The sequence below is a fragment of the Lampris incognitus genome, chromosome 3 (genome assembly GCF_029633865.1).
Source record: "Lampris incognitus isolate fLamInc1 chromosome 3, fLamInc1.hap2, whole genome shotgun sequence".
NCBI classification, from domain to species: Eukaryota; Metazoa; Chordata; class Actinopteri; order Lampriformes; family Lampridae; genus Lampris; species Lampris incognitus.
The window spans coordinates 108,946,210-108,971,481 of record NC_079213.1 but is presented as its reverse complement, the minus strand read 5'-3'; the positions used below and the strand labels follow the sequence as shown (position 1 = coordinate 108,971,481).

The window sequence follows — 25,272 nt, the reverse complement described above, 5'->3', positions numbered from 1 at the left end:
CTCCTGGTTGTCATCACCAGGCTTCCTTGCTCTGCCAAGCATCATGATGTCCTCCCTATAGTTCCTGTGAATATGTAGAAACTGATGCTCTCATCAAGCCAGTACAACTAGAATGATGGTAGTCGGCTGATGCAAAGGGCTGGCGCCTGGCCATAGCACGTCTCTCCAAGTCTGGGGCTATCTCCCCTGCAGTTTCCACACACACCATGCTACTCCTTGCACCCCTACAGGTGCAGGAGCACCATGCTGGCACTGTTGCATCATCAGGGCATCAAAAACCAGCCCTGGCTGCCAGTCAAAAATAGCCCTTCTGAGGCCCCTCCACTCCTCCAAGGTCATCTCTTAGAGCAGCCTCTGTAAAAGATGAACAACATAAAGAGTGACGTGTAGACGGCATCAGGAGCAACTTGTAAGGGAGTCAGTTCACCTCTGCCTGAACTTTCCACGCTCAGGGTGGACGAGGTCTACAGTGACCTTTCTAGTGATGTGGCTCCTCTGTGGTGTAATGTGGAGGGATGTTGTGTTGCTGTAAAGCCCCTTGAGGCAAATTTGTAATTTTTGATACTGGGCCATGCAAATAAAATTGACTTGAGTTATGCATCATTATGCAGTGAATGGATAAACTGGCATTTCACATTATGCAAGTGTAGCAGTGGCGTACTCTAACTTGTGCGTTGTGTTAGAGATGAGGTGCACACGGTCACTTTTGACTCCAACCCGCATTTATTCTGGTGATAAACACAGCGGTATTGTGTCGCCAACGATAGTACAGCTCCAGCAAATACAGAAACAGAATTAATTAGACTCGCTGCTGGTTAGCCAGCTACACCACAAGGATTAGCTATGAGCTACAATTGAGCTAGCAAAGTCACAGACAACGTGGTGCGCTCAACAAACCACTCCGCACAGATTACAACCACCTAATATCACTGCAAAACCTTTGCTGTGGTTGTAGGGAGCCTTTCTTCACATATAAAGTAAACACAACACTCTCACACATAAAAACAAAGTTATAACGGAGCTTAGTTCAAATCAACCTACCACGGGGACAGGACATGGACTGGTGGCTGAACACGGGGTCGAGTCTGCAGAGGTCCGTTCAAGTACACACCACACATAAACCTCCATGGTAACATACATTATATTAAGAGTAACAAAATAAAAGTCTCATCATCATCAGCCGCCTCTCCGGGGTCGGGTCTCGGTGGCCAGCAACGCCCTCCACCTCCTCCTGGGATAAAATAAAACGGTAAATAACAATATTAAAAAAAATGCAAGTGAATAACAATAAATTAAATTCAGTGCACCATCAATAATGACAGTAAGACAGCTAGTAATGGCAGGTGGAATCACCAACAAGAGTAATAGTGTGGCCATTTACTTCAATAGCTTGTGGGTTTTGAGGGTTTATGTAGATGATTTATCATTACACCTAACTACATGTAATAAAAGGTACAGATGGCACAAAGCTCTGTCTCCCCTCCCCTATCATTAGGGATGAGTCAGACAGTCTGCCTCGTGCCTCCACTCGAGCTGCCCCATCTGTGCGCCTTGCACCTCTAGCTGCTCTGCTCCACACTCCTCTGCTTCTCACGCCTCGTCCCCTGCACCTTCTCCCCCGAGGTGGCTGCCACTTGCCTCGGCGGCACGATAAAAAACCTGACTGTAAAGAAACAAAGGGGATTCAAGGGGGTTTCAAATTTGTAACCGCAGCGGAAAAAAATACACTATTTGAATGATTACATCTTGACCATGTTTTCATACTAGCGTTAGAAAAGAAACCATTCAGACGAAATATACTGTAGTCAGAGCCGTTTGCTAGCAGTGTCCCAGTCATTCAATGCAAACCATCAAACGTTAGCTACCTAAAGCATATTTCACTTGTTTCAGGTATTAGCGTTAGCAGGATATCTAGCAAGCTAATAATTACATTACATGGATTTAGGTCCCTCGGCAGATGGAAGAAATAGCTCCTTACCAAACTGAATATGTGACTAATGTTAAAAAAAACTACAGACTGTAAAAATCAATATCCCAACCAACGAAATAAAAGCCGTAATAGTACATTCTCTCGCTTGCCTAGTGTACTTGCCTCATCACTTCACGTTGTTCACAAAAGCGCAAATTTCTTTCATTTTTTCTCTGTTTCTCAAAAGCTTGCTGAGAACAGGAAGGGAGGGAGGGGGAAGGAATGCAAAGGGAGGGGGGAGGTTTGGAAGAATGCACCCATTTGTTTTGGTCTGAGATGCTGGAGATCTAACGCCACATGTAACGGGGGGAAATCAAATCAAATCAATTTTATTTGTATAGCCCAATATCACAAATTACAAATTTGCCTCAGTGGGCTTAACAGCAACACAGCATCCTGTCCTTAGACCCTCTCGTCGGATGAGGAACAACTCCCTAAAAAAAACCCTTTAGCAGGGAGAAAACATAGGAGGAAACCTCAGGGAGAGCAACAGAGGAGGGACCTCTCTCCCGAGACGGACAGCGTGCAATGGATGTTGTGTTCACGCAATTTACATAATACAACATTGAAAGAGGAGAACAGAATTATCGTGTATATATATAAATATCGTATATAACACCTTTGGGGCGGAATGGTGGCCCAGTGGTTAGCACTGTTGCCTCACAGCAAGAAGGTCCTGGGTTCGAACCCCAGGTCCTGTCTGTGCGGACTTTGCATTTTCTCCCCGTGTCTGCGTGGGTTTCCTCCCACCATCAAAAAGACATGCATGTTAGGGCTAATACTCCTGTCTGTGCCCCTGAGCAAGGCAATGGAAAGAAGAACTGGAGTTGGGCGCTGCAGCTGCCCACAGCTCCTGTACAATAGGATGGGTTAAATGTAGAAGATAAATTTGCTGCAACTGAAAAACTGTACAGTGAGAAAATAAAGAGGGTTTCTTCTTCTTATGTTCAGTCCGTCTAATTCTGACATTTGCGCTCTCACATACAGCTCCTACGGCTAATGTGTAGATAAGTTCAGGGTTGCAGTGCATGTGTGAATACAGTATTAGTTACACCATCCATCCATCCATCCATCCATTATCTTAACCGCTTATCCCGCTCTCAGGGTCACGGGGATGCTGGAGAATATTCTTACAAAATTAATACATTTAGATGAAATATTGATGGTGAATTGAAAATGATGTTATTAGCAATGTGACCAATTAGCAAATTTGACAGGCAAACAGTGAATGTCAACAGTGATTTATAGCCTAAAGTCAGTGGTCATAACTGAGAAATAAGACCGTTGACTTGACTGACCAATTAGAATTGAGAATTCCACTGAACTGTGTAATAATGTTAATATTCTGGATATGCGGCACATGCTAATCATGAAATTAAGGCATTATTGTGGGCTATAACAAACATTTCAGTACAACAGTATGAAAAATTGTCAGCCAATGAGAACGTTAACATCTTAGACTTAGAGAGCATCTCTTGGACTCGAAACTATTGTACACTATCAGTGCTGTTAGATATTTGCACCGTATCATATCGGTGTGTCTCACGATTGAAAAATATGATTCTGCGCATACATCTACTGTCCACACTTGGTGTGATATGTGCTGGACAAGGCCTAGGCCTACGGCCAATGGATAATGAGACCTGCAGTGTTGCACTGAGGGTACTGAAGGGGTAATTTGATGTCCCTATTGCAGAGTATGGAGAAATAAGCACCAGTATTGCTTAAGCGATGACATCCCTTAAGTGATGTCCATTTTGTGTAACTTGAAATTTGCGGTAAAGAAGTCTGCTGTCCTGGAACTTAAGAGAGGATCTGAAGCCACTAAAGGTTCTAATGCACGAAAAGTAAACATCAGACAGAGAGAGAAGTACTCGGGGATGAGTGAGAAAGCTCTTCAAAAAGCACCGGAGACGGTGCCAGTTGCTGAGAGCAACATTTCCAAACAGGCCACCTTTGAAGCCAGTCAGAGCTAAACAGGTTCAGGGAAGCCATCACATAAGCCTGCTTGACATGACGGGATCGAAAATGACACATGGGGGAGCGATCTACAGATATGTCCTCACTGTACAGGGGGTGTTCAGTAGATCTATATGTGGCTGAAGGCATTAAAGGGGAAAAGCAGTCACAAAGTTGCTCAGCAGATATTTACACGGAAAATGGACCACCTAAAGTTTTACGGCATGACTATGGATGAGTTCAGAGCTGCTGGGAAAAGGCTTATGGAAAGAATGACAGTAAAAGTTACCCAAAGCTCACCACATTACCCTCCAAGCCAGGGAAAAATGAGAGAATGCACAGGTCATTAAGAAAAAAAGATACTGTATGACGTCTTGTAAACATAGAGAGAAGAAGGTCAAGTCAAGTTAAATTTATTTGTACAGCCCAATATCGCAAGAACTGGGTCAGTCATTTATCCAGGTATGATCAAATAAGATCAAATGTGTGAAGATCCCAAAAAAAGATTTGGATTGGATGACACGATTCCGTGTATATTATGGCCGTAAAAGCAACAACATACTGCTGGCTCAAAGCACTCATCCAGCGCCTCACTTCGTAGAGGAGTGTACAAATAATGCACACACACTTTTTCCAATGTCTGCTCTTGCAAGCAATATTGAGCATGTGCAGAATCCGAAGGAGCGCATAACTCTTATCCCCGAGCACAAAACCACTATCATCGCTCTCCTGCTCACAAAACTTTAACCTACTCGCTCGCGAGTAGTTTTTTTTCCTTTTTGGGTGGACCTAGTCACCATTTTATCCCTATGTATAATTGGTTACAGTCCTCGTGTTTTATAATTGGCCGTGTCTTTGGACAGCTAGGTACGGCAGCACCACTTGGACAAACCACACAGACCAGTTCTATATGAAAACTGCTCTGAGATAACCGATGTTGTGATGTGGCGGTATATAAATAAAATTGACTTGAATGTATGCAAAATTTCCTAGAGAGCAATGTGATTGAATATGTTTGCCTGACCTCTGTCTTTTTCCCCCAGTTGACGTTAATTTGATAAAACACTGATCCCAATGACCGCTGGGATAGGCTCCAGCATCCCCGCAACCCTGAGAGCAGGATAAGCGGTTTGGATAATGGCTGGATGGATGGATAGAACACTGGTTATTTGTTTCTTTAACTAAGATCCTGTAGAGATTTTTGTTTTTGTTTTTTGTTAAAACGTCAGTGTAGGCAAAGATATTGAATACAATGAGAAAGAACAGAAATATCATTTCAAAAAGCAAAACTTACCTCACGGAACTTTTTGTCTGTTTTCGGTATTCTGATTGTATTTTATGACATTTTCACAGCATATGAGTTATTACAAAAAAATTGTTTGGTTCATTTTCAAATTCTTTGGCAAAATATAAAATTGTGCTCATTCAGTCTACTACTACTTTCGGCTGCTCCCGTTAGGGGTGGCCACAGCGGATCATCCATTTCCACCTCTTCCTGTCCTCTGCATCTTCCTCTGTCACGCCAGCATGTCCTCCCTCACCACATCCATAAACCTCCTCTTTGGCATTTTTTCCTCTTGCCTGGCAGCTCCATATTCAGCATCCTTCTCCCAATATACCCAGCATCTCTCCTCCACACATGTCCAAACCATCTCAATCTTGCCTCTCTTGCTTTGTCTCCAAACCGTCCAACCTGAACTGTCCTTCTAATATAATCATTCCTAATCCTGTCCTTCCTCGTTACTCCCAGTGAAAATCTTAGCCTCTTCAACTCTGCCACCTCCAGCTCCGCCTCCTGTCTTTTCGTCAGTGCCACTGTCTCCAAACCATACAACATAGCTGGTCTCACAACCATCTTGTAAACCTTCCCTTTAACTCTTGCTGGTACCCTTCTGTCGCAAATCACTCCTGACACTCTTCTCCACCCACTCCACCCTGCCTGCACTCTCTTCTTCACCTCTCTTCTGCACTCCCCGTTACTTTGGACAGTTGACCCCAAGTATTTAAACTCATCCACCTTCGTCACCTCTACTCCTTGCATCCTGATCATTCCACTGTCCTCTCTCTCATTCAAGCATAGGTATTCCATCTTGCTCCTACTCACGTTCATTCCTCTTCTCTCCGGTGCATACCTCCACCTCTCCAGGCTCTCCTCAACCTGCTCCCTACTCTAACTACAGATCACAATGTCATCCGCGAACATCATCGTCCATGGAGACTCCTGCCTGATCTCGTCCATCAACCTGTCCATCACCATTGCAAACAAGAAAGGGCTCAGAGCCGATCCCTGATGTAATCCCACCTTGAACCCATCCGTCATTCCTACTGCACACCTCACCATTGTCACACTGCACCAATATATATCTTGCACCACTCTTACAAACTTCTCTGCCACTCCTGACTTCCTCGTACAAAGCTACACCTCTCTTGGCACCGTGTCATATGCTTTCTCTAAACCACAATGACACAGTGTACCTCCTTCTGGCCTTCTCTATACTTCTCCATCAACATTCTCAAAGCAAACTGCATCTGTAGTGCTCTTTGGTGGCATGAAACCATACTGCTGCTCGCTGATCATCACCTCTCCTCTTAACTTAGCGTCCACTACTCTTTCCTATATCTTCACGCTATGGCTTTATACCTCTGTAGTTGCTACAGCACTACACATCACCCTTGATCTTGAAAATCGGTACCAGTATGCTTCTTCTCCAGTCCTCAGGCATCCTCTCACTTTCCAAGATTGTGTGAAACTATCTAGTTAAAAACCCCACTGCCATCTCTCCTAAACACCTCCATGCCTCCACAGGTAGGTCATCTTGACCAACCGCCTTTCCACTCCTCATAGCTGACCTCACTTCCTCCTTTCTAATCCACCAAACTTCCTGATTCTCTATCCCCACATCATCCACCCATATGTCTCTCTCATTTTCTTCATTCATCAGCCCCTCAAAGTACTCCTTCCATCCTCTCAACACACTCTCCTCGCTTGTCAGCACATTTTCATCTCTATCCTTCATCACCCTAACCTGCTGCACATTCCCAGCTCGGTCCCTCTGTCTCGCCAATCGGTACTAGTCCTTTTCTCCTTCATTAACGTCCAACCTCTCATACAATGATAATAATAATAATACACTTATATCGCACCTTTCTAAACAACATTACAAGGTGCCTCACACAACAGTATAAAATAATGCACATAGTCAAGATAAAACGACAAAATACAATAAAACTATAGGACATAACACCAGATCTGCTCCACAGAACAAGGTAAAACACGATCAGGATAAAGTCACAAGAGCATAATTAAAACGAAGGGAATTAGAGCCGATAAAACTATGATTATGATGAAAACAATTAAGGTGATGAAAGAAAAGTTTAAAAATGTAAAATTACAAAAGTATAAAATATATGCAATATAAAAAATAAATAAAAATTGGGCAACAAAGGATTTACTTTAAAAAAAGCCTTCCTGTAAAAGTTTTAAGAAGGGATTTAAAAGAAGGCAGTGAGTTTGCTAGTCTAATTTCCTCAGGTAGGGAGTTCCAGAGCTTTGGGGCTCTTACAGAAAATGCCCAGTTGCCTTTAGTAACGAGGCCGGCTGAGGCGGCGGTTAAAAAGGACCTGCCTGAGGAGTGCAGGCAGCGACCAGGCCCATGGGGTGTGAGTAAATCAGTAATATATGGAGGAGCGAGGCCATGTAGGGCTTTAAAAATAATTAGTTTAGTTTAAAATCAATCCTATACTGAACAGGTAGCCAGTGAAGCATTCAAAGAATGAGAGTGTGATGTGTTCATGTCTCTTGGAATTTGTTAACAGCCTGGCAGCTGAGCTTTGGACAAGCTGGAGGCAGGAAATGGACTTTTGACTGAGCCCTGAATACAGGGAGTAACAATAATCCAGACATGATGAGATGAATGCATGGATGACATTTTCAAGGTCCGTTTGAGATAGAATTTTTTTGAATTTTGCGATGTTCCTAATTTGGAGAAAGCAAGACTGTACTACTCTAGTGATTTGTGTGTCAAAACTGAGCTTGGAGTCCATAAAGACGTCCAAATTGTGGGCAGAGTGCGTGACATTGGAGGACAGGTTCCCCAGACTCTTCCAGCTTGCCAGTTAGGTTAGGGGGGCCGAATAAAAGGACCTCAGATTTGGACCCATTGAGCTGGAGGAAGTTTTGTGACATCCAGCACTTAACATCGGCGAGACAAGCCATACCACGAGAAAGATCATGTGTCATAGCAGTAAGCAGGACATAAAACATCCGTATAATGGTGAAAATTAATGTTGTGATGACAGATGATCTGACCCAGGGGGAGCATGTAAATGAAAAATAATAATGGGCCAAGAATTAGCCCCTGGGGGACAACACATGTGAGGGGGACTGGGAATGAGGAGAATTCTCCTATTATAACAGAACAAAAGATTTGTCAGATAGGTGAGATTGGAACCAGGCCAGAGCAGTATCCTTAATGCCAACATAGTTTTCCAAGCGATTTAAAGGGATGTCATGGTCGACCATATCAAAAGCAGAACTCAGGTCAAGCAGAATTAAAATTGAGCAAGCACCAGAGTCAGCAGTGAGCAATAAGTGGCTGGTAACTTTAATGAGCGCTGTTTCTGTGCTGTGGTGGGTACGGAATCCTGATTGAAATTGCTCAAAAATACTACAACTATTCATGCGTGTGATTAGTTATAGAGCAACAGACTTTTCTAAGATTTTAGATTAAAAAAAAGTAGATTTGAAATTGCTTAAAACAAGAGGGTCGAGAGTAGGCTTCTTCAGGAGAGGTCAGACTATTGGGTGTTTAAAACTACATGGGAACAAACCAGTAGACAGAGAGCAGTTGATAATGGAGATCATTTGTGGGCCAACAGTGTGAAATACCTCTTTCAGAAATCTAGAGGGGATAGGGTCCAGTTGACAGGTGGAAGAGTTCAAGTGGGAGATTAGCTCTTCCAAGTCTAATGGAGAAATTTGCGAGTCAGACTGGCGGAGGGTTCAATGCAAGTGGGGAGATTGCTCGTCACCGATGTAAGATGCGGCTTAATGTCATCTATTTTCTTAATAAAGTGGTGGAGAAACTGCTTGCGTTTTTGAGTGGACGCATCCGAAGGTTAGCTACAACTCACCATATGCCTTTTCCTTTGCCTTCGCCGCCTCTATTTGCTACATGCCACATCTCCTTGTACTCCATCCATCCATTATCCGAACCGCTTATCCTGCTCTCAGGGTCGCGGGGGTGCTGGAGCCTATCCTAGCAGTCATTGGGTGGCAGGCAGGGAGACACCCTGGACAGGCCGCCAGGCCATCAAACAGGGCCACCACACACACACACACACACACACACACACATTCATACCAAGGGACAATTTAGTATGGCCAGTTCACCTGACCTACATGTCTTTGGACTGTGTGAGGAAACCGGAGCCCCTGGAGGACACAGACACGGGGAGAACATGCAAACTCCACACAGAGGACGAACCAGGATGACCCTCAAGGTTGGACTACCCTGGGGCTCTAACCCAGGACCTTCTTGCTGTGAGGCAACCATGCTAACCACTGTGCCACCGCGCCGCCCTTCTTGTACCTCTGTCTACTTTTTCCATCTCTGACTATCCCACTTCTTCTTTGCCAACCTTTTCCTTTGTATGCTTTGCTGTACTTCCTCATTCCACCACCAAGTCTCCTTGTCTTCCTTTGTCCAGATGACACACCAAGTACCTTCCTACCTGTCTCCCTCACCATTTCTTCAGTGGTTGATCAGCCATCTGGCAACTCTTCGCTACCACCCAGTGTCTGTCTTGACTCCTCCCTGAACTCCGCACAACAGTCTTCCTTCTTCAGCTTCCACCATTCGATCCTTGGCTCTGCCTTCACTCTCTTCCTCTTCTTGGTCTCCAAAGTCATCCTACAGACCACCATCCCATGCTGCCTAACTATGTTCTCCCCTGTCACCATCTTGCAGTCTCCAATCCCTTTCAGATCGCACCCCCTACATAAGATATAGTCCACCTGTGTGCACTTGCTTCCACTTTTATACATCACTTAGTGTTCCTCCCTCTTTCTGAAATATGTATTCACCACAGCCATTCCCATCCTTTTCGCAAAATCCACCACATGTCCTTCTACATTCCTCTCCTTGACACCATACCTGCCCACCACCTCCTCATCACCTCTGTTCCCTTCAACATACCCATTGAAGTCCACTCCAGTCACCACTCTCTCCTCCTTGGCTACACTCTGCACCACGTCATCCAACTCACTCCAGAATTCTTCTCTCTCCTCCATCTCACACCCAACTTGCGGGGCATATGCGCTGATAAACATTCATCATCACACCTTCGATTTCCAGCTTCATACTCATCACTCTGCCCGACACTCTCTTCCCCTCCAACACACTCTTGACATACTCTTTCTTCAGAATTACCCCTACCCCATTTCTCCTCCCATCCATACCTTGGTAGAAGAGTTTGAACCCACCTCCGATGCTCCTGGCCTTACTCCCCTTCCACCTGGTCTCTTGCACACACAGTATATTTACCTCCCTTCTCGCCATCACATCAGCCAGCTCCCTCTCTTTACCAGTCATAGTGCCAACATTCAAAGTTACGACTCTCACCTCCACACTCTTACCCTTCCCTTCCTCCTCTCCCGCTGCTTCTGGACATGCCTTCCCCCTCTCCTTCTCCTTTGCCGAACAGTAGCATAGTTTCCACCAGCACCCTGCTGGCCAGCAGTACTGGTGGCGGTCATTGGTAACCCTCGACCAATCCGGTATGGAAATCCGATTTATGATCTGCATATTTGATTTGGCAAAGGTTGTATGCCGGATGCCCTCCCTGACGCAACCCTCCACATTTTTCCTGGCTTGGCACCAGCACTAAGAATGCACTGGCTTGTGCATCCTAAGTGACTGGGTCAAATTCATGTCTATATTCAAGATGAGAAAAGAATGTTACTATCCAGAAAAAAACACAATAACCAAGGCCCAGGTCTTCATCACCTTCACTGAATGCTTGAGGATGTACCCAATCGCTGAAAAATTAAGCAAGTGTTTTTCCAAGTGCACTGGCTTGTGCATCCCCGGTGGCTGGGTTAGAATTCTATTGAGTTCATGTCGGTTTATTATTTGTTGTCTGCCGCCGCGGCTCAAATTGCCATGAGCTGGAATGAGCTACAGACATGAAACTTGACCTAATAACTAGAAACCGCGTGCAAATGCTTCACAAGAAACATGACTGCAATCGGCCAAATGGTTGCGCTATAATTCACATTCCAAAAAAAAAAAAAAAGTAATTGCAAGGCCAGGTCACCCACACGGTGAGACCAGTTGACTTGAAATGTGACACACATCCAGCTTTATATGCTTTACAACAGAGCCAATTGGACCATAAAAGTCTGGTACTCTCTAAGGGACTTTTTTGTTATTTGCAGAAACTGAAAAAGAATAATGTGACATCTACTTTTTGGATTTTTACTGTATCAACATCAAATTTGGTATAGCCCCTTTGGGGACTGAGCTAGACAATTCTTCTTCAAATGAGCAAAATCGGGCAAAATCTATGGCCACCATCGATTCAAAAACTTCGCCAAGGGGGGGGGGCTTAGTTGGACGTTGGCCATAAATCGAGTCGTCTTAGAGCAATCCTGATTAAACCCATTGGAGACACACTTTACTATGTCTTGAGCCTACATGTTAAGTTTCCTTTGCATCCCATGAAGGGGTGGGGGGAAATAGCGGCCTTTAAAGTGTGCAATTATTAATGCATGTGTAGCCTATCACATATTGCCTAACACATTACTTGTAGGCGTAATCGGACACTTTGCTGTATATCATGATGCACATAATAAATGCAAAATCACTACGTAAGTTGCTAACTGTTTTATCAAGTGCTCACGTACATCTTTAACCCAAAGGGGTGCAACGTAATACACAATTTAGCACATCTGGGCCAAACTGTAGCTTTACGTTCTATTGTACGCTCATTCTTCACGATGTTGCCTCTAGCTCTTATTTCAGTCAACGCCCATGTCTACTGAAAGTGCTACTCTGAAGACCATTGAGTGAGTCAGTCAGCTGTACTTAGTCTTCGGGTGCATGCTTTTTAAAAATCAACAACAAATTGTGAGGATAAACCACCTATTCACCTTCAGCATAGCAACAAATCACACACTGCACAACCTGGATCATTTGTAGATGAAACAGGGCAAATAAAAAAACCGGCTTAGCATCATAATAGCACCTTCCATTGCATGACCCTTTTTCTCTTTTCATAAGCCCGTCATTAACTCCATTCAAAGTATTCAATTTTGATAATTCCTTTTAGAGGAAAATATTAATCAACAGTACTGAAGTAGATTTTTTTCCATCAATGAGCTCCCCGATGCATTTACAATATGGTTTACAAGATACTATTTACAACTCACTACTCTATGGCATCAGTGCTGGCTCTATCAAGAGACTCCAATTGGTCCAGAACGCATCCGCCCGACTTTTAACTTTCACCATATCCTGGCAGCAACATCACCCCAGTCCTAAATGACCTCCACTGGCTACCCATCTACTACCGGATCAATTACAAACTCCTGGTTCTTACTTATAAAGCCCTTCACAAACTGGCTCCCCCATACCTCACCGATCTCCTCTCCCCCTACCAGCCCTCTCGGTCCCTCTGATCCACCTCAGCCTCCCTTCTCTCTACCCCCAGGTCCACCCTCCGCAGCTTTGGTGACCTACGCCTCCTCCAGAGCAGCTCCCAGGCTCTGGAACTCACTTCCCCAAATCAATAGAGACTCAGAATCCCTCCCACTCTTCCAATCCTGTCTCAAGACACACCTTTTCTCCATTGCCTTCTCATGCCCCCCCCCCCCCGTCCGCTCATCCACCCCTGGTCTGGGGCAGGCTGGGGACTGAGTGCTTGACCTGCCCCCTCCTTCAACTCCCTCCCCAAGCGCATCGGACACTGCTGCGGGCTGCCCACATTCAGGTCATTGGTCTGGACGCACCTCTTCAGACTTCACCTGTGATTTATGATGTTTGTTTTTCTTTGCCTTTTGTATGTGTCCAAGTCGGAGAGTACTGCTGACGTCATGTGTGGCTGCCGCTTCTCCCTCTCGTAGCCCCCCTTCCCATCCACCCCTGTAGCCCCCCCTTTCCATCCACCCCTGTAGCCCCCCCTTTCCATCCACCCCTGTATGTCTGTGTTATGTTTATCTGCTGTCTTGTTTCACCCCGTTTATTGTAAAGCGACTTTGAGTATTAGAAAAGCTCTACATAAGATTGATTTATTATTATTATTATTATTATTATTATGATATGGACATCTTTGTTGAATTTTGAATTTTTTTCCTGCACACATTGTAATGATGAAACAAGTGTGCGAATGGTCTCGCTCAGAATCAAACTAGCTGAAGCATCTTTGCTCGCCTCTGCCTGTGGCTTTAATTTTGCCCGACTGTGCTGCTTTCTTCCGTTGAGCGCGAAAAGGTTTGAACCCATGAATGACCTGTGGCTATATTCTTTGTTTACTTTTGACTTTCTTCCAATATGGCAGCCCGCAACCATTGGTAACCATGTTCCAAAGATTCTGTGCAAAGCCCCTACACAGTAAAAATAGCACAACTTGGATATAATTGCCTATAAAATGGATGTTGCAGGTTTCGCTTAACGCATAAGACTCACAGGATAGGATGTACTCTTTTGACAATGCGTATTGCAACAAAGTAAAAAAAAATCTTTGAAAAATTACTACCTTCAGGGACAGTCTAATAAAGCAAACTCGGGTTGCTAACAATAGCAGTTTCATAACGAGAAAGACACTTTATTTTTTTTCATTGTATTCTTACAATGAATGTGTTCTCTGTATTTAACCCATCCTATTGCATAGGAGCAGTGGGCAGCTGCAGCGCCTGGGGACCAACTCCAGTTCTTCTTTCCATTGCCTTGCTCAGGGGCACAGACAGGAGTATCAACCCTAGCATGCATGTCTTTTTGATAACAATAGCAGTAACTGAAACATATGATCAATACCTCTGGACTCTCAGGCTGGTCAACATTTGTGTGCATCAGTCCAATTTGCCATATCTACTCCGGATTTGTTTCCTTCATTGATGAGTGGATGTTGGCTCCAGCCTTCTGTAAATATCACCAAGTCTGTCTGAAGTCAGGGGGGAAATTATGCAGTGTACACAGAGCAGGTCCTCAGTTGATGAGATGTGCAACAGTCCATCCTTCTCCAGGGAGTGCAGTAACTTATAGTACTTGTTGGTAACTATGACTCAGACATCACACCAGAGATGAGAATACAGTGTGTGTGTGGGGGGGAGAGAGAGACTAAATAGTTTAAATCCCAGACTGGTTTTAGTTGTTTATGTGAACTTGTGTATGCATGAGTCCCCACAACCTGACACTTAACTTTCATCTAAAGTGAGGAGTTTGGCCAGGGGGACGTAGACAAACAAATATGCCACCAACCAGTTTGACACCCTCCACAAAGGTCAAGATTAAGTATAATTATCACTGAAATATCTGGAAATCAGACATGGAAATCAAATCTTGCCTACTATGACTTTAACATAAGACTGGTTTGTTTTTGGTTTTTTTTTCATTTGAGAATGCTATAAACTAACTGAAGTTTTTACCATTAAGTAACATCTATTATATGTATGTATAATTATACACTCACGGAGCACACTGCAGCCTGGTAGAATATGAAAAATACCAACAATAAATAAAATATCCATCCATCCATCCATTTTCCACACCGCGTATCCTGCGCTCAGGGGCGCAGGAGCCTATCCCAGCAGTCATTGGACAACAGGCGGGAGACACCCTGGACAGGCCGCCAGGCCATCACAGGGCCAATGCACACACATTCACACCTAGGGACAATTTAGTATGGCCGATTCACCTGACCGGCATGTCTTTGGACTGTGGGAGGAAACCGGAGCCCCCGGAGGAAACCCACATGGACGCAGGGTAAATATGTTGAATTTAATAACACACCAGCTCAAGATTTATTTTTCAACCAACAGGACCCCAAATCTGCATCATTGGTAACAGCTAGGGAGACTATTAGGACCAGCCTTGTTTTGGATGCCCGGGTCCAGTCTGGGAGAAACCTCCTCCCCTTCTTTAGTCGGTGCCTAGGAGGAAGAGCTGTGCCCGACATCCTGTTGATCCGCCGTAGCAGAAATGATCTCGGGAACATCAAGAGTGTGAAACTCGTCGCAGGGATCAAGCAGGACTTGCAAGATCTCCACCGGCAAGTCCCTCAGATTAAATCATCTTCCCTGCCATCACCCGGCGATGCCGGTGGAGGTCTGCCTACCCCAAGAAGATGGACAAAGCCCGGCGCTTTATGAACAGTGTGATGGCTACTTTTGTTTGGTCTACTGGTGGAAGCATTGTGCGTCATCCTCAGATAAAGCATATCGGTCCTGGACACTTACTGCATAGCGGAGTTCATTTCACCCCTCTGGGAAATTATATATATATTAAAAAAAAAATCCCTTTGACTGAAAGACCAAATCCAGTACAGTGATGCTAGATTTGGATTTCCCATCAAACTTTTGGCAGTAAAAAAGAGGCCAGGGTTTTTATATTTTATGTGATGTTTGATGTGCACCCTTTTTTATTTATTTTATTTATTTATTTTTTTTACATACAAGGGTAGCCATCACACTTGTCAGTTCTGTCACAGCTCTTCCTCTCTCTTCTTCTTCATCTTCTCCGAACCCTTTGCTTTACCCTAGCCTTTCTACTTGATAGACTTCGTCAGTTTTTTCCCCCCTATGGTGAATGTAGCCAGGGATTTGTAGGCCCAGCCAAAGTTCGCCCAATTTTTGTTTATAAATAAATAAAAAACAAATTTTATTTAACTCTGGTTTACTGTAGCATTACGCGCTATTGGAAAAAAAACACACGGTTTATGTGAACGAATTCCAGGGTAACATTTTTTTGCTCAACATACAAGCGAAGACCTTTACCTTACATCACATTTAATGCTGTCAAAGAAAACATCCATACATCCATTATCCAAACCGCTTATCCTGCGCTCAGGGTCTCGAGGACGCTGCAGCCTATCCCAGCAGTCATGGGGTGGCAGGTGGGGGGACACCCTGGACAGGCCGCCAGGCCATCACACAGGGCCGACATTTTGCTTGCTGGTTGTCCATGGTGCCCGATGATGACCATCTTCTTCTACTTGTGGGTCCTTTGAGGACTCAGATAGCAGAAGATACCTGCGCAGCAGAGATGGTTTTTAAAGTGGCATGGGGGGTGGGGCGCTTCTCCCAACGCCACATGACTTGATTGTAGAGGAGATGGTTCCGATGGCAAGGGGGATCCCTAGACGACCGGCACCTCCACACAACTGCAGGGGGCTGCCGGAAATCCAGTTTTTTCGGAAACCGCCTTGAAGCGTGCCGCCACAGCTTGCTTTTCTGTTGGGGTGAGCTCCCTTAGCCTTATGTCTTCCCAGACTCACCCACAAGGCAGCGGGGCAGTGGTTGATAGGTGCCAGGGCGTGTCCACCAGGGTGGGCCTGCACACCATATCTCTGGGGCCCACTGCTGCCCCGAGATCCCCTGCCAAGTTAGCCTGGGGCTGCAAGACCCCAGTTACCACGTGTGGCCACGGGGAGGCCTGGCAGGAGTCTTGGTGAAGGAGAGGCTATGTACTGGCAAGGGAAGGCTTACACGCTAGGATGCTTCCCTATTCGCCACAGAGGCTAGCCAGCGGCAGCAAGCTAAGGACAGGAAGGACACAAGCGGGTTGGAAGAACACATGCACCTTCCCTCCAACTACACACTGCTGCACTAGACGCATCACAACACCCTGTGTGTATGTACACAGACACACACAGGGCCGACATATACCCACACACACACATCCATTCGTAGGGACAATGTAGTACAGCTGATTCACCTGACCTACATGTCTTTGGACCGTGGGAGGAAACCGGAGCCCCCGGAGGAAACCCACACAGACACGGGGAGAACATGCAAACTCCACACAGAGGACGACCCGGGACGACCCCCAAGGTTGGACCACCCCGGGGCTCGAACCCGGGACCTTCTTACTGTGAGGCGACCGCGCTAACCACTGCGCCACCGTGCCGCCCCAAAGAGAAAACACATGACATAAAAAACTAAAGCATTCCTGGTGTCTCCCCGGGCTGTTCACAAGTCAGTGTTGAAAACAGAAGCCGTGCTTCTTCAAGACCAACGGCTCCTGAACGTGTTCCTCAACACCAAACCGAGTGACAGGTTATGCCAGTAAGTGTAAAGGGCAGCGTTTAAGTCAGGTGAGCGTACTGCAGAATAAGGGACACATAAGAAAGGTCGGTTACATTTTCATTATTAGCCAACACTGAAAATGTAAATTCAATCAATCAATCAATCAATCAATTACATTTTCGTATTATTCAATCAGTACCGACTCGTCCGTCTCCAAGTGGACCTTATTACTTTCTCGCTAGGAAAAGTGCAAGTTTCACTGACAGTACACAGTGTGGCATTTTAGACTGGGTACTTCTTTCACCAGTTGTTCGTTTACAAATTACTACAGAAATATACTCCAATATATGGACAAAGCATCAGAGCGCAATTTGTCCAAATATTTGGACAGTACACAACAATAACAGTAGTATGAACATTAGCACAACATCAAGATCGATATACAGTCTATCCTATGCATGTGTGTGTGTGTGTGTGTTTATGTGTTTGTGTGTGTATTTTATCAATATATTGGGGGGGGCATTTTGAGCATATTTGAATATTGGGGGGGGATGTGCCTACCCCCGTATCATTACAGCCCTTACTTGTGTATCCATTCAGTATGTATTTCAGCACTCTTTGCACTTTTACACACCTTTGCACTACTTGCACCCTTGTTACATACTTGGGGGGGGGCTGTCAGTTAATATAACTTGGGGGGGGGCTGTCAGTTAATATAACTTGGGGGGGGGCCTGTCAGTTAATATAACTTGGGGGGGGCTGTCAGTTAATATAACTTGGGGGGGGCTGTCAGTTAATATAACTTGGGGGGGGGCCTGTCAGTTAATATAACTTGGGGGGGGCTGTCAGTTAATATAACTTGGGGGGGGGCCTGTCAGTTAATATAACTTGGGGGGGGGGCTGTCAGTTAATATAACTTGGGGGGGGGGCCTGTCAGTTAATATAACTTGGGGGGGGCTGTCAGTTAATATAACTTGGGGGGGGCTGTCAGTTAATATAACTTGGGGGGGGGCCTGTCAGTTAATATAACTTGGGGGGGGGGGCTGTCAGTTGTTCACACCAGATAGTATAACCAGATAAGTTGGTGCATAGCTCAATAGGACTGGATGTGGTCCTCACAAAGATAGAACTCACACACACACACACACACACACAGGTCTCAAACTCAAATTGGTCCTCTTATGTGTGTGTCTGTGTGAGACAGAGTACACACATGTACAAAACATGCTACTGTCGGTAGTCTCACAGGCCAGGGGGAGCGAACACAATGGTCGAATAAAAGCCATTACAACAAGTATAAAGCATTGCATCACCTGGAACACCGCTACAAAATGACGAAACTACAAAAAGCTACGAAAATGAGTTTATTGGCCATCTGTATAGTTGTGGTAGCATAGGTAATTTTTTTCTCTTTCTTTAAATGAATGCTCAGGCAGAACCTGGAAATTGTGTTCTTCTTATTTTTCAACACTTCTTTTATAACTTTCCAGGGCCAAATAATTAACATCTTGAACGTATAAATTCGTGTTGGACTTGGTCTCATTCGTGTGAGGGTCTGCCTAAGAGGCTGCACATCCACAGACTGACAGGCACAATGTTTTTTATTGGATAGATTTGTTTTTTTTAAGCTTGAGCGCTGTATATTAAAACTTTTTTTATATATATTTCCTGTTCAATCGACTTGGGTGCTGTGCAAAAGTCTTCGAATGGCAGGAAAAACACTGGGTTTTTTCTGTCCGCGTGTGTGTATCTGTCCACAGCTAATCTCACATGCTACTGGACTGTCAGCCTCATAGTTGTTGTGCACTATTATGACTGTTTGACCAAGGACCTCTTGTGGTTGCGGTGATTCAAAACATTTGACAAACTTGTTGAGTGCTAAGTCCGAGTACCAGAGAAGGAGGGACACGCCTAGCGGAGACCTGCACTCTACTGAGTGCGTTGTTCTAGTTTTTGTTCTTTAATTTCAAAATTACTTTATTTAAGATGATTGCAAGGTTCAGGACTGGGTAATAATTCAGTATGGTCCAATATTCTCCTTTATTTCTCTATCAATGGTAGTGTATTGGGATGAAGTTCAGATAGTCACATCAGGATTATTGTGATTATTTTCCATTCCGTTCGCCACTAGTTGAGACTGTTGCCTTGCACTTTACCTGTGTCCCCTTTCCAATGTACGTGTCCACTTTCTAACCTACATTTCTGCTGTCCAACAAACTTTTTAACACAATCATTGCCTTTACAACTTCAGCAGCCACAAGACTTTCCCAATGCATTCAATACAGGCAAGGGCCAAGTACCAGGGGAGGAATGAACGAACACACACACACACACACACACACACACACACACACACACACACACACACACACACACACACACACACACACACACACACACACACACACACACACACACACACACACACACACACACAAACTGGGAAAAACCAAACTGCACATCCACAGTCTTGTATTAAGGATGTCTCTGAAACGGTCCTGTTCCTGGAGCCCCTCCAGGGTGCTGCTATTGTGTTTGTTCACCTGTTCAGGCTGACTTTGGGAATTTCATGAAACAGGAATCAGGAACACTTTATTTGTCATTCCACTTAATGTACTTTCGTATATGAAATGAAACAAAATATTGTTTCCCCCAGCCCACAGTAGTGCAACACAAAGGCTAGAACACATATATCCAAACTAAGAACACATATATCCAAACTAGAACACATATATCCAAACTAAGAACACATATATCCAAACTAAACACATATCCAAACTAAGAACACATATATCAAAACTAAGAACACATATATCCAAACTAAACACATATCCAAACTAAAAACACATATATCCAAACTAAGAACACATATATCCAAACTAAGAACACATATATCCAAACTAAGAACACATATATCCAAACTAAACACATATCCAAACTAAAAACACATATATCCAAACTAAGAACGCATATATCAAACTAAGAACACATATATCCAAACTGACAACACATATCCAAACTAAATACATATCCAAACTAAGAACATATATATCCAAACTAAAAACACATATATCCAAACTAAGAACACATATATCCAAACTAAGAACACATATATCCAAATTAAAAACACATATATCCAAACTAAACACATATCCAAACTAAGAACACATATATCCAAACTAAGAACACATATATCCAAACTAACAACACATATATCCAAACTAAACACACATATATCCAAACTAAGAACGCATATATCCACACTAAGAACACATATATCCAAACTAAGAACACACATATCCAAACTAAGAACACACATATCCAAACTAAGAACGCATATATCCACACTAAGAACACATATATCCAAACTAACAACACATATATCCAAACTAAAAACACATATATCCAAACTAATAACGCATATATCCACACTAAGAACACATATATTCAAACTAAGAACACATATATCCAAACTAAGAACACATATATCCAAACTAAGAACACATATATCCAAACTAAACACACATATATCCAAACTAAGAACGCATATATCCACACTAAGAACACATATATCCAAACTAAGAACACACATATCCAAACTAAGAACGCACATATCCACACTAAGAACACATATATCCAAACTAAGAACATATATATCCAAACTAAAAACACATATATCCAAACTAAGAACACATATATCCAAACTAAGAACACATATATCCAAATTAAAAACACATATATCCAAACTAAACACATATCCAAACTAAGAACACATATATCCAAACTAAGAACACATATATCCAAACTAACAACACATATATCCAAACTAAACACACATATATCCAAACTAAGAACGCATATATCCACACTAAGAACACATATATCCAAACTAAGAACACACATATCCAAACTAAGAACACACATATCCAAACTAAGAACGCATATATCCACACTAAGAACACATATATCCAAACTAACAACACATATATCCAAACTAAAAACACATATATCCAAACTAAGAACGCATATATCCACACTAAGAACACATATATTCAAACTAAGAACACATATATCCAAACTAAGAACACATATATCCAAACTAAACACACATATATCCAAACTAAGAACGCATATATCCACACTAAGAACACATATATCCAAACTAAGAACACACATATCCAAACTAAGAACGCACATATCCACACTAAGAACACATATATCCAAACTAAGAACATATATATCCAAACTAAAAACACATATATCCAAACTAAGAACACATATATCCAAACTAAGAACACATATATCCAAATTAAAAACACACATATCCAAACTAAACACATATCCAAACTAAGAACACATATATCCAAACTAAGAACACATATATCCAAACTAACAACACATATATCCAAACTAAACACACATATATCCAAACTAAGAACGCATATATCCACACTAAGAACACATATATCCAAACTAAGAACACACATATCCAAACTAAGAACACACATATCCAAACTAAGAACGCATATATCCACACTAAGAACACATATATCCAAACTAACAACACATATATCCAAACTAAAAACACATATATCCAAACTAAGAACGCATATATCCACACTAAGAACACATATATTCAAACTAAGAACACATATATCCAAACTAAGAACACATATATCCAAACTAAACACACATATATCCAAACTAAGAACGCATATATCCACACTAAGAACACATATATCCAAACTAAGAACACACATATCCAAACTAAGAACGCACATATCCACACTAAGAACACATATATCCAAAACAAGAACACATATATCCACAACAAGAACACATATTCCAAACTAAGCAACAAAAAAACAAAACAAAACAAATCACTATTATTCAGAATATCAGACTGCGACTTTCATTGCTTGATCTCACCTCTACCTTTAAGCGACTGCCAGCAGAACTATTGAATCTGGGATTCAGGGTGACGATGCCCCAAATGTAATCTTAGACACTTACAGATTAGCATAACATTTACTGAAAAACGCTCTCATCAAAGACTCTTTTTTTTCTGAAAAGGAAAGCAGGCATTGTGTACTTTTTTTTGAGCATTTCCTCTCTTCAGCAAGCAGGAAAAAAAAAGGATAAAAGACGTAGAAGAATCTCAGTAAAGAAAGTGTTAGAGTTGGAAATCAAACTCAAACCCCATGAGGGGATTTATACGCACGTCTGAAAGCCGGTTACCCCGACGGCTGCAACACACTCCCTAATATTTATCACAAACTGATCAAAGGCACTGCTCTTTCTTTCTTTCTTTCTTTCTTTCTTTCTTTCTTTCTTTCTTTCTTTCTTTCTTTCTTTCTTTCTCTCACGCTCTCTCTTTTACACACACACACACTCATTACTTTTTATAGACTATACATGCTATGTTTTGGTCCTTTGAAAGCTATTATGTATATGCTGTACCAGCCATTTGCCCATCCCATTATGATCCTAGCAATAAACTGCTAACCCTGATCAATAACTCTCTCTCTCTCTCTCTCTCTCTCTCTCTCTCTCTCTCTCTCTCTCTCTGTACCTCCTCCTCTACTCCCTCTTCTTTTTTATTTTCCATTTTTCTGCAGGCCGCAGACCTACTGGTTGAACCATTTCCAGTCTCTGTTGTATTGCTCTGAGAACAACCAACTGGGCACCTTCTCTGAGGAGCTCCACAGTTGCACCTGCCGGTATGAGAACAGCCCCTGTCAGCTGCCCCCGCCCTGCTCCATCGGGGAGGGCCCGGCCTGTGCCACGTGTGCCCTGGACAACCAAACTCGCTGTGGGAGCTGCAACCCGGGCTTCGCCTTGATGCAGGGGGCCTGTAGGCCCATGGTCGCGGACTCAACGGAGAACTACCTGGGGTTTGAGACAGACCTCCAGGATCTGGAGCTACGCTACCTACTGCAGAGAGCTGACCGCAGGCTAGAGGTATAATTATTCTTATCATTATCTTATTTTTCCTTTTTGTTCTGCTCTTTGTCTTTGTGTAATCCTGTTAGGTTGATCCAGAACTGAGCTATCCTTTGAAGCAATAGCCCGGGGATGAGAGGAACAAATATTCACCGATTGGAGCAACTCAGCATTGCTCGATTTGCTAAATGAAACAATGAATAGCGATGAGGAATATAAAGCAGGGCCTATTTAAAATGTTGAAATCATTTGATTTAACCCTTGCGCTCTTCACACAAGGGTTGAATCATTTTTCGTTCATTCATTTTCCGAGCCGCTTATCCTCGTTAGGGTCGTGGGGCGCATGAGCCTATCCCGGCGCTCATTCGGCTGAGAAAGCGGGGGAACACCCGGGACAGATCGCCAGTCCATCGCAGGGCAGACACATTCACACCTAGGGGCAATTTAGTATCTCCAATTCACCTGACTCCACATAGGGGGACTCTGGCCAGCCGGCTGGGAATCGAACCCAGAACCTTCTTGTTGGGAGGCGACAGCGCCAACCACTGCGCCACCGTGCCGCCCAGCCTTGTGTTCTGGTTGGGTCAAAATGGCCTGTTTTTGAAATAACGATTAACCATAATTATTGTTAATATTCTTAATAATGAATGAATTAACATGATATATTGGATAATTTTAGATAAATACTATTGTTTTACTGTAAAATCTATATCTGGCAGTGGGACAATGTGACTGGCGAACAAGGCAGCCGTTGCTAATTAATGAATGAACATGAGGGTTTAATATTAATCTATGTTAGAGGAGTTAAAATAGAATTAAAAAGGATGTTTATTCTGTTGTTAAGCTTTGCCTGAGAGTGGATACATGTATGCTGATATGCAGCCATATGTCTGTGTGCATGGTTGTTAGGTCCACGCCATCTTCATCAGCAACGACATGCGCCTAAACAGCTGGTTCGACCCGTCATGGAGGAAGAGGATGCTGCTGACACTGAAGAGCAACAAGTACAAGTCCAATCTGGTCCACATGCTGCTGGGTGTGTCCCTACAGATTTGCCTTACCAAGAACAGCACCCTGGAACCTGTACTTACCCTCTATATCAACCCGTTTGGAGGGAGCCATTCAGAGAGCTGGTACATCCCTGTCAATGAGAACAACTTCCCAGACTGGCAGGCTACCAAGCTGGACCTCCCCCTGGAGTGCTACAACTGGACTTTGATGCTGGGTAACAAGTGGAAGACATTTTTTGAGACCATCCACATCTATCTCCGAAGCAGGATAAAGACTCAAAGCGCAGTGAATGACAGTATTTACTACGAACCATTAGAGATGGCGGACCCATCCCGGAACCTGGGCTACATGAAGATCAACAGCATCCAGGTGTTTGGCTACAGTATGCACTTTGACCCAGAAGCGATCCGTGACCTGATTCTGCAGTTGGACTACCCCTACACCCAGGGCTCCCAAGACACGGCCATGCTCCAGCTTTTGGAAATACGGGATCGGGTGAATCGGCTCTCTCCCCCGGGTCAACAAAGACTGGATCTGTTCGCCTGTCTTCTCCGGCACCGTCTTAAACTCACGGCCAGCGAGGTGATGCGCATTCACACATCCCTACAGGCCTTCAGCTCACGCCTGCCAAACTCCCTGGATTACGAAACCACCAAGTTGTGCAGTTAGCAGCTGCTCGACGGTGGCCGAGGAATGTCAATGGCTGGCCGGGAAAAGGGCAACTGGACACATGAGCTGCGCCCGTTGTGACGCGAAGGCTTACATTTGTGCTGTTGTCTATGATGTGGATTACCTTATGGACCGGCTGTGGAGAGCAGAAGAGTTTACTCGATCCGGTCGTCTCGGTGTCTTTTTTTGTGTGCGGAGATAACTTTAAGCACTACGTACATTGGGAAGAATCCGGCGGATCAGAAACACACAAAGGCACGAATGTTACACAAGAATAAAAACCTTTCACGGAAGAAATCCAGAATAGAAATTCAGATAACGCTACATCAAGTTGAACCATCCTGTTTCAATATGACCCCCCCTCATTTATACTGTAAGTAAAAAGGCTAAAATGAGTGGACGTTTTAAGGTAAACATGGTACAGTATGTTTGTTTGTAATTTTTTATATGTTCTTTTGCTTTGGTGACAGTGCACTTT

The 25,272-nt window shown here is 43.7% G+C and overlaps 1 protein-coding gene across 1 annotated transcript in view; it reads left to right on the top strand.

Moving 5' to 3' along the window:
- brinp3a.2 (bone morphogenetic protein/retinoic acid inducible neural-specific 3a, tandem duplicate 2) overlaps positions 1–24,794 on the top strand; it is an 85,730-nt gene extending 60,936 nt beyond the window's left edge. The window contains exons 7-8 of the mRNA XM_056277336.1: positions 22,790–23,132; positions 24,024–24,794. Coding sequence (XP_056133311.1) covers positions 22,790–23,132; positions 24,024–24,794 — 1,114 coding nt within the window. The remainder of the gene's footprint in view (positions 1–22,789; positions 23,133–24,023) is intronic.
- The last annotated feature ends 478 nt before the right edge of the window (positions 24,795–25,272 follow it).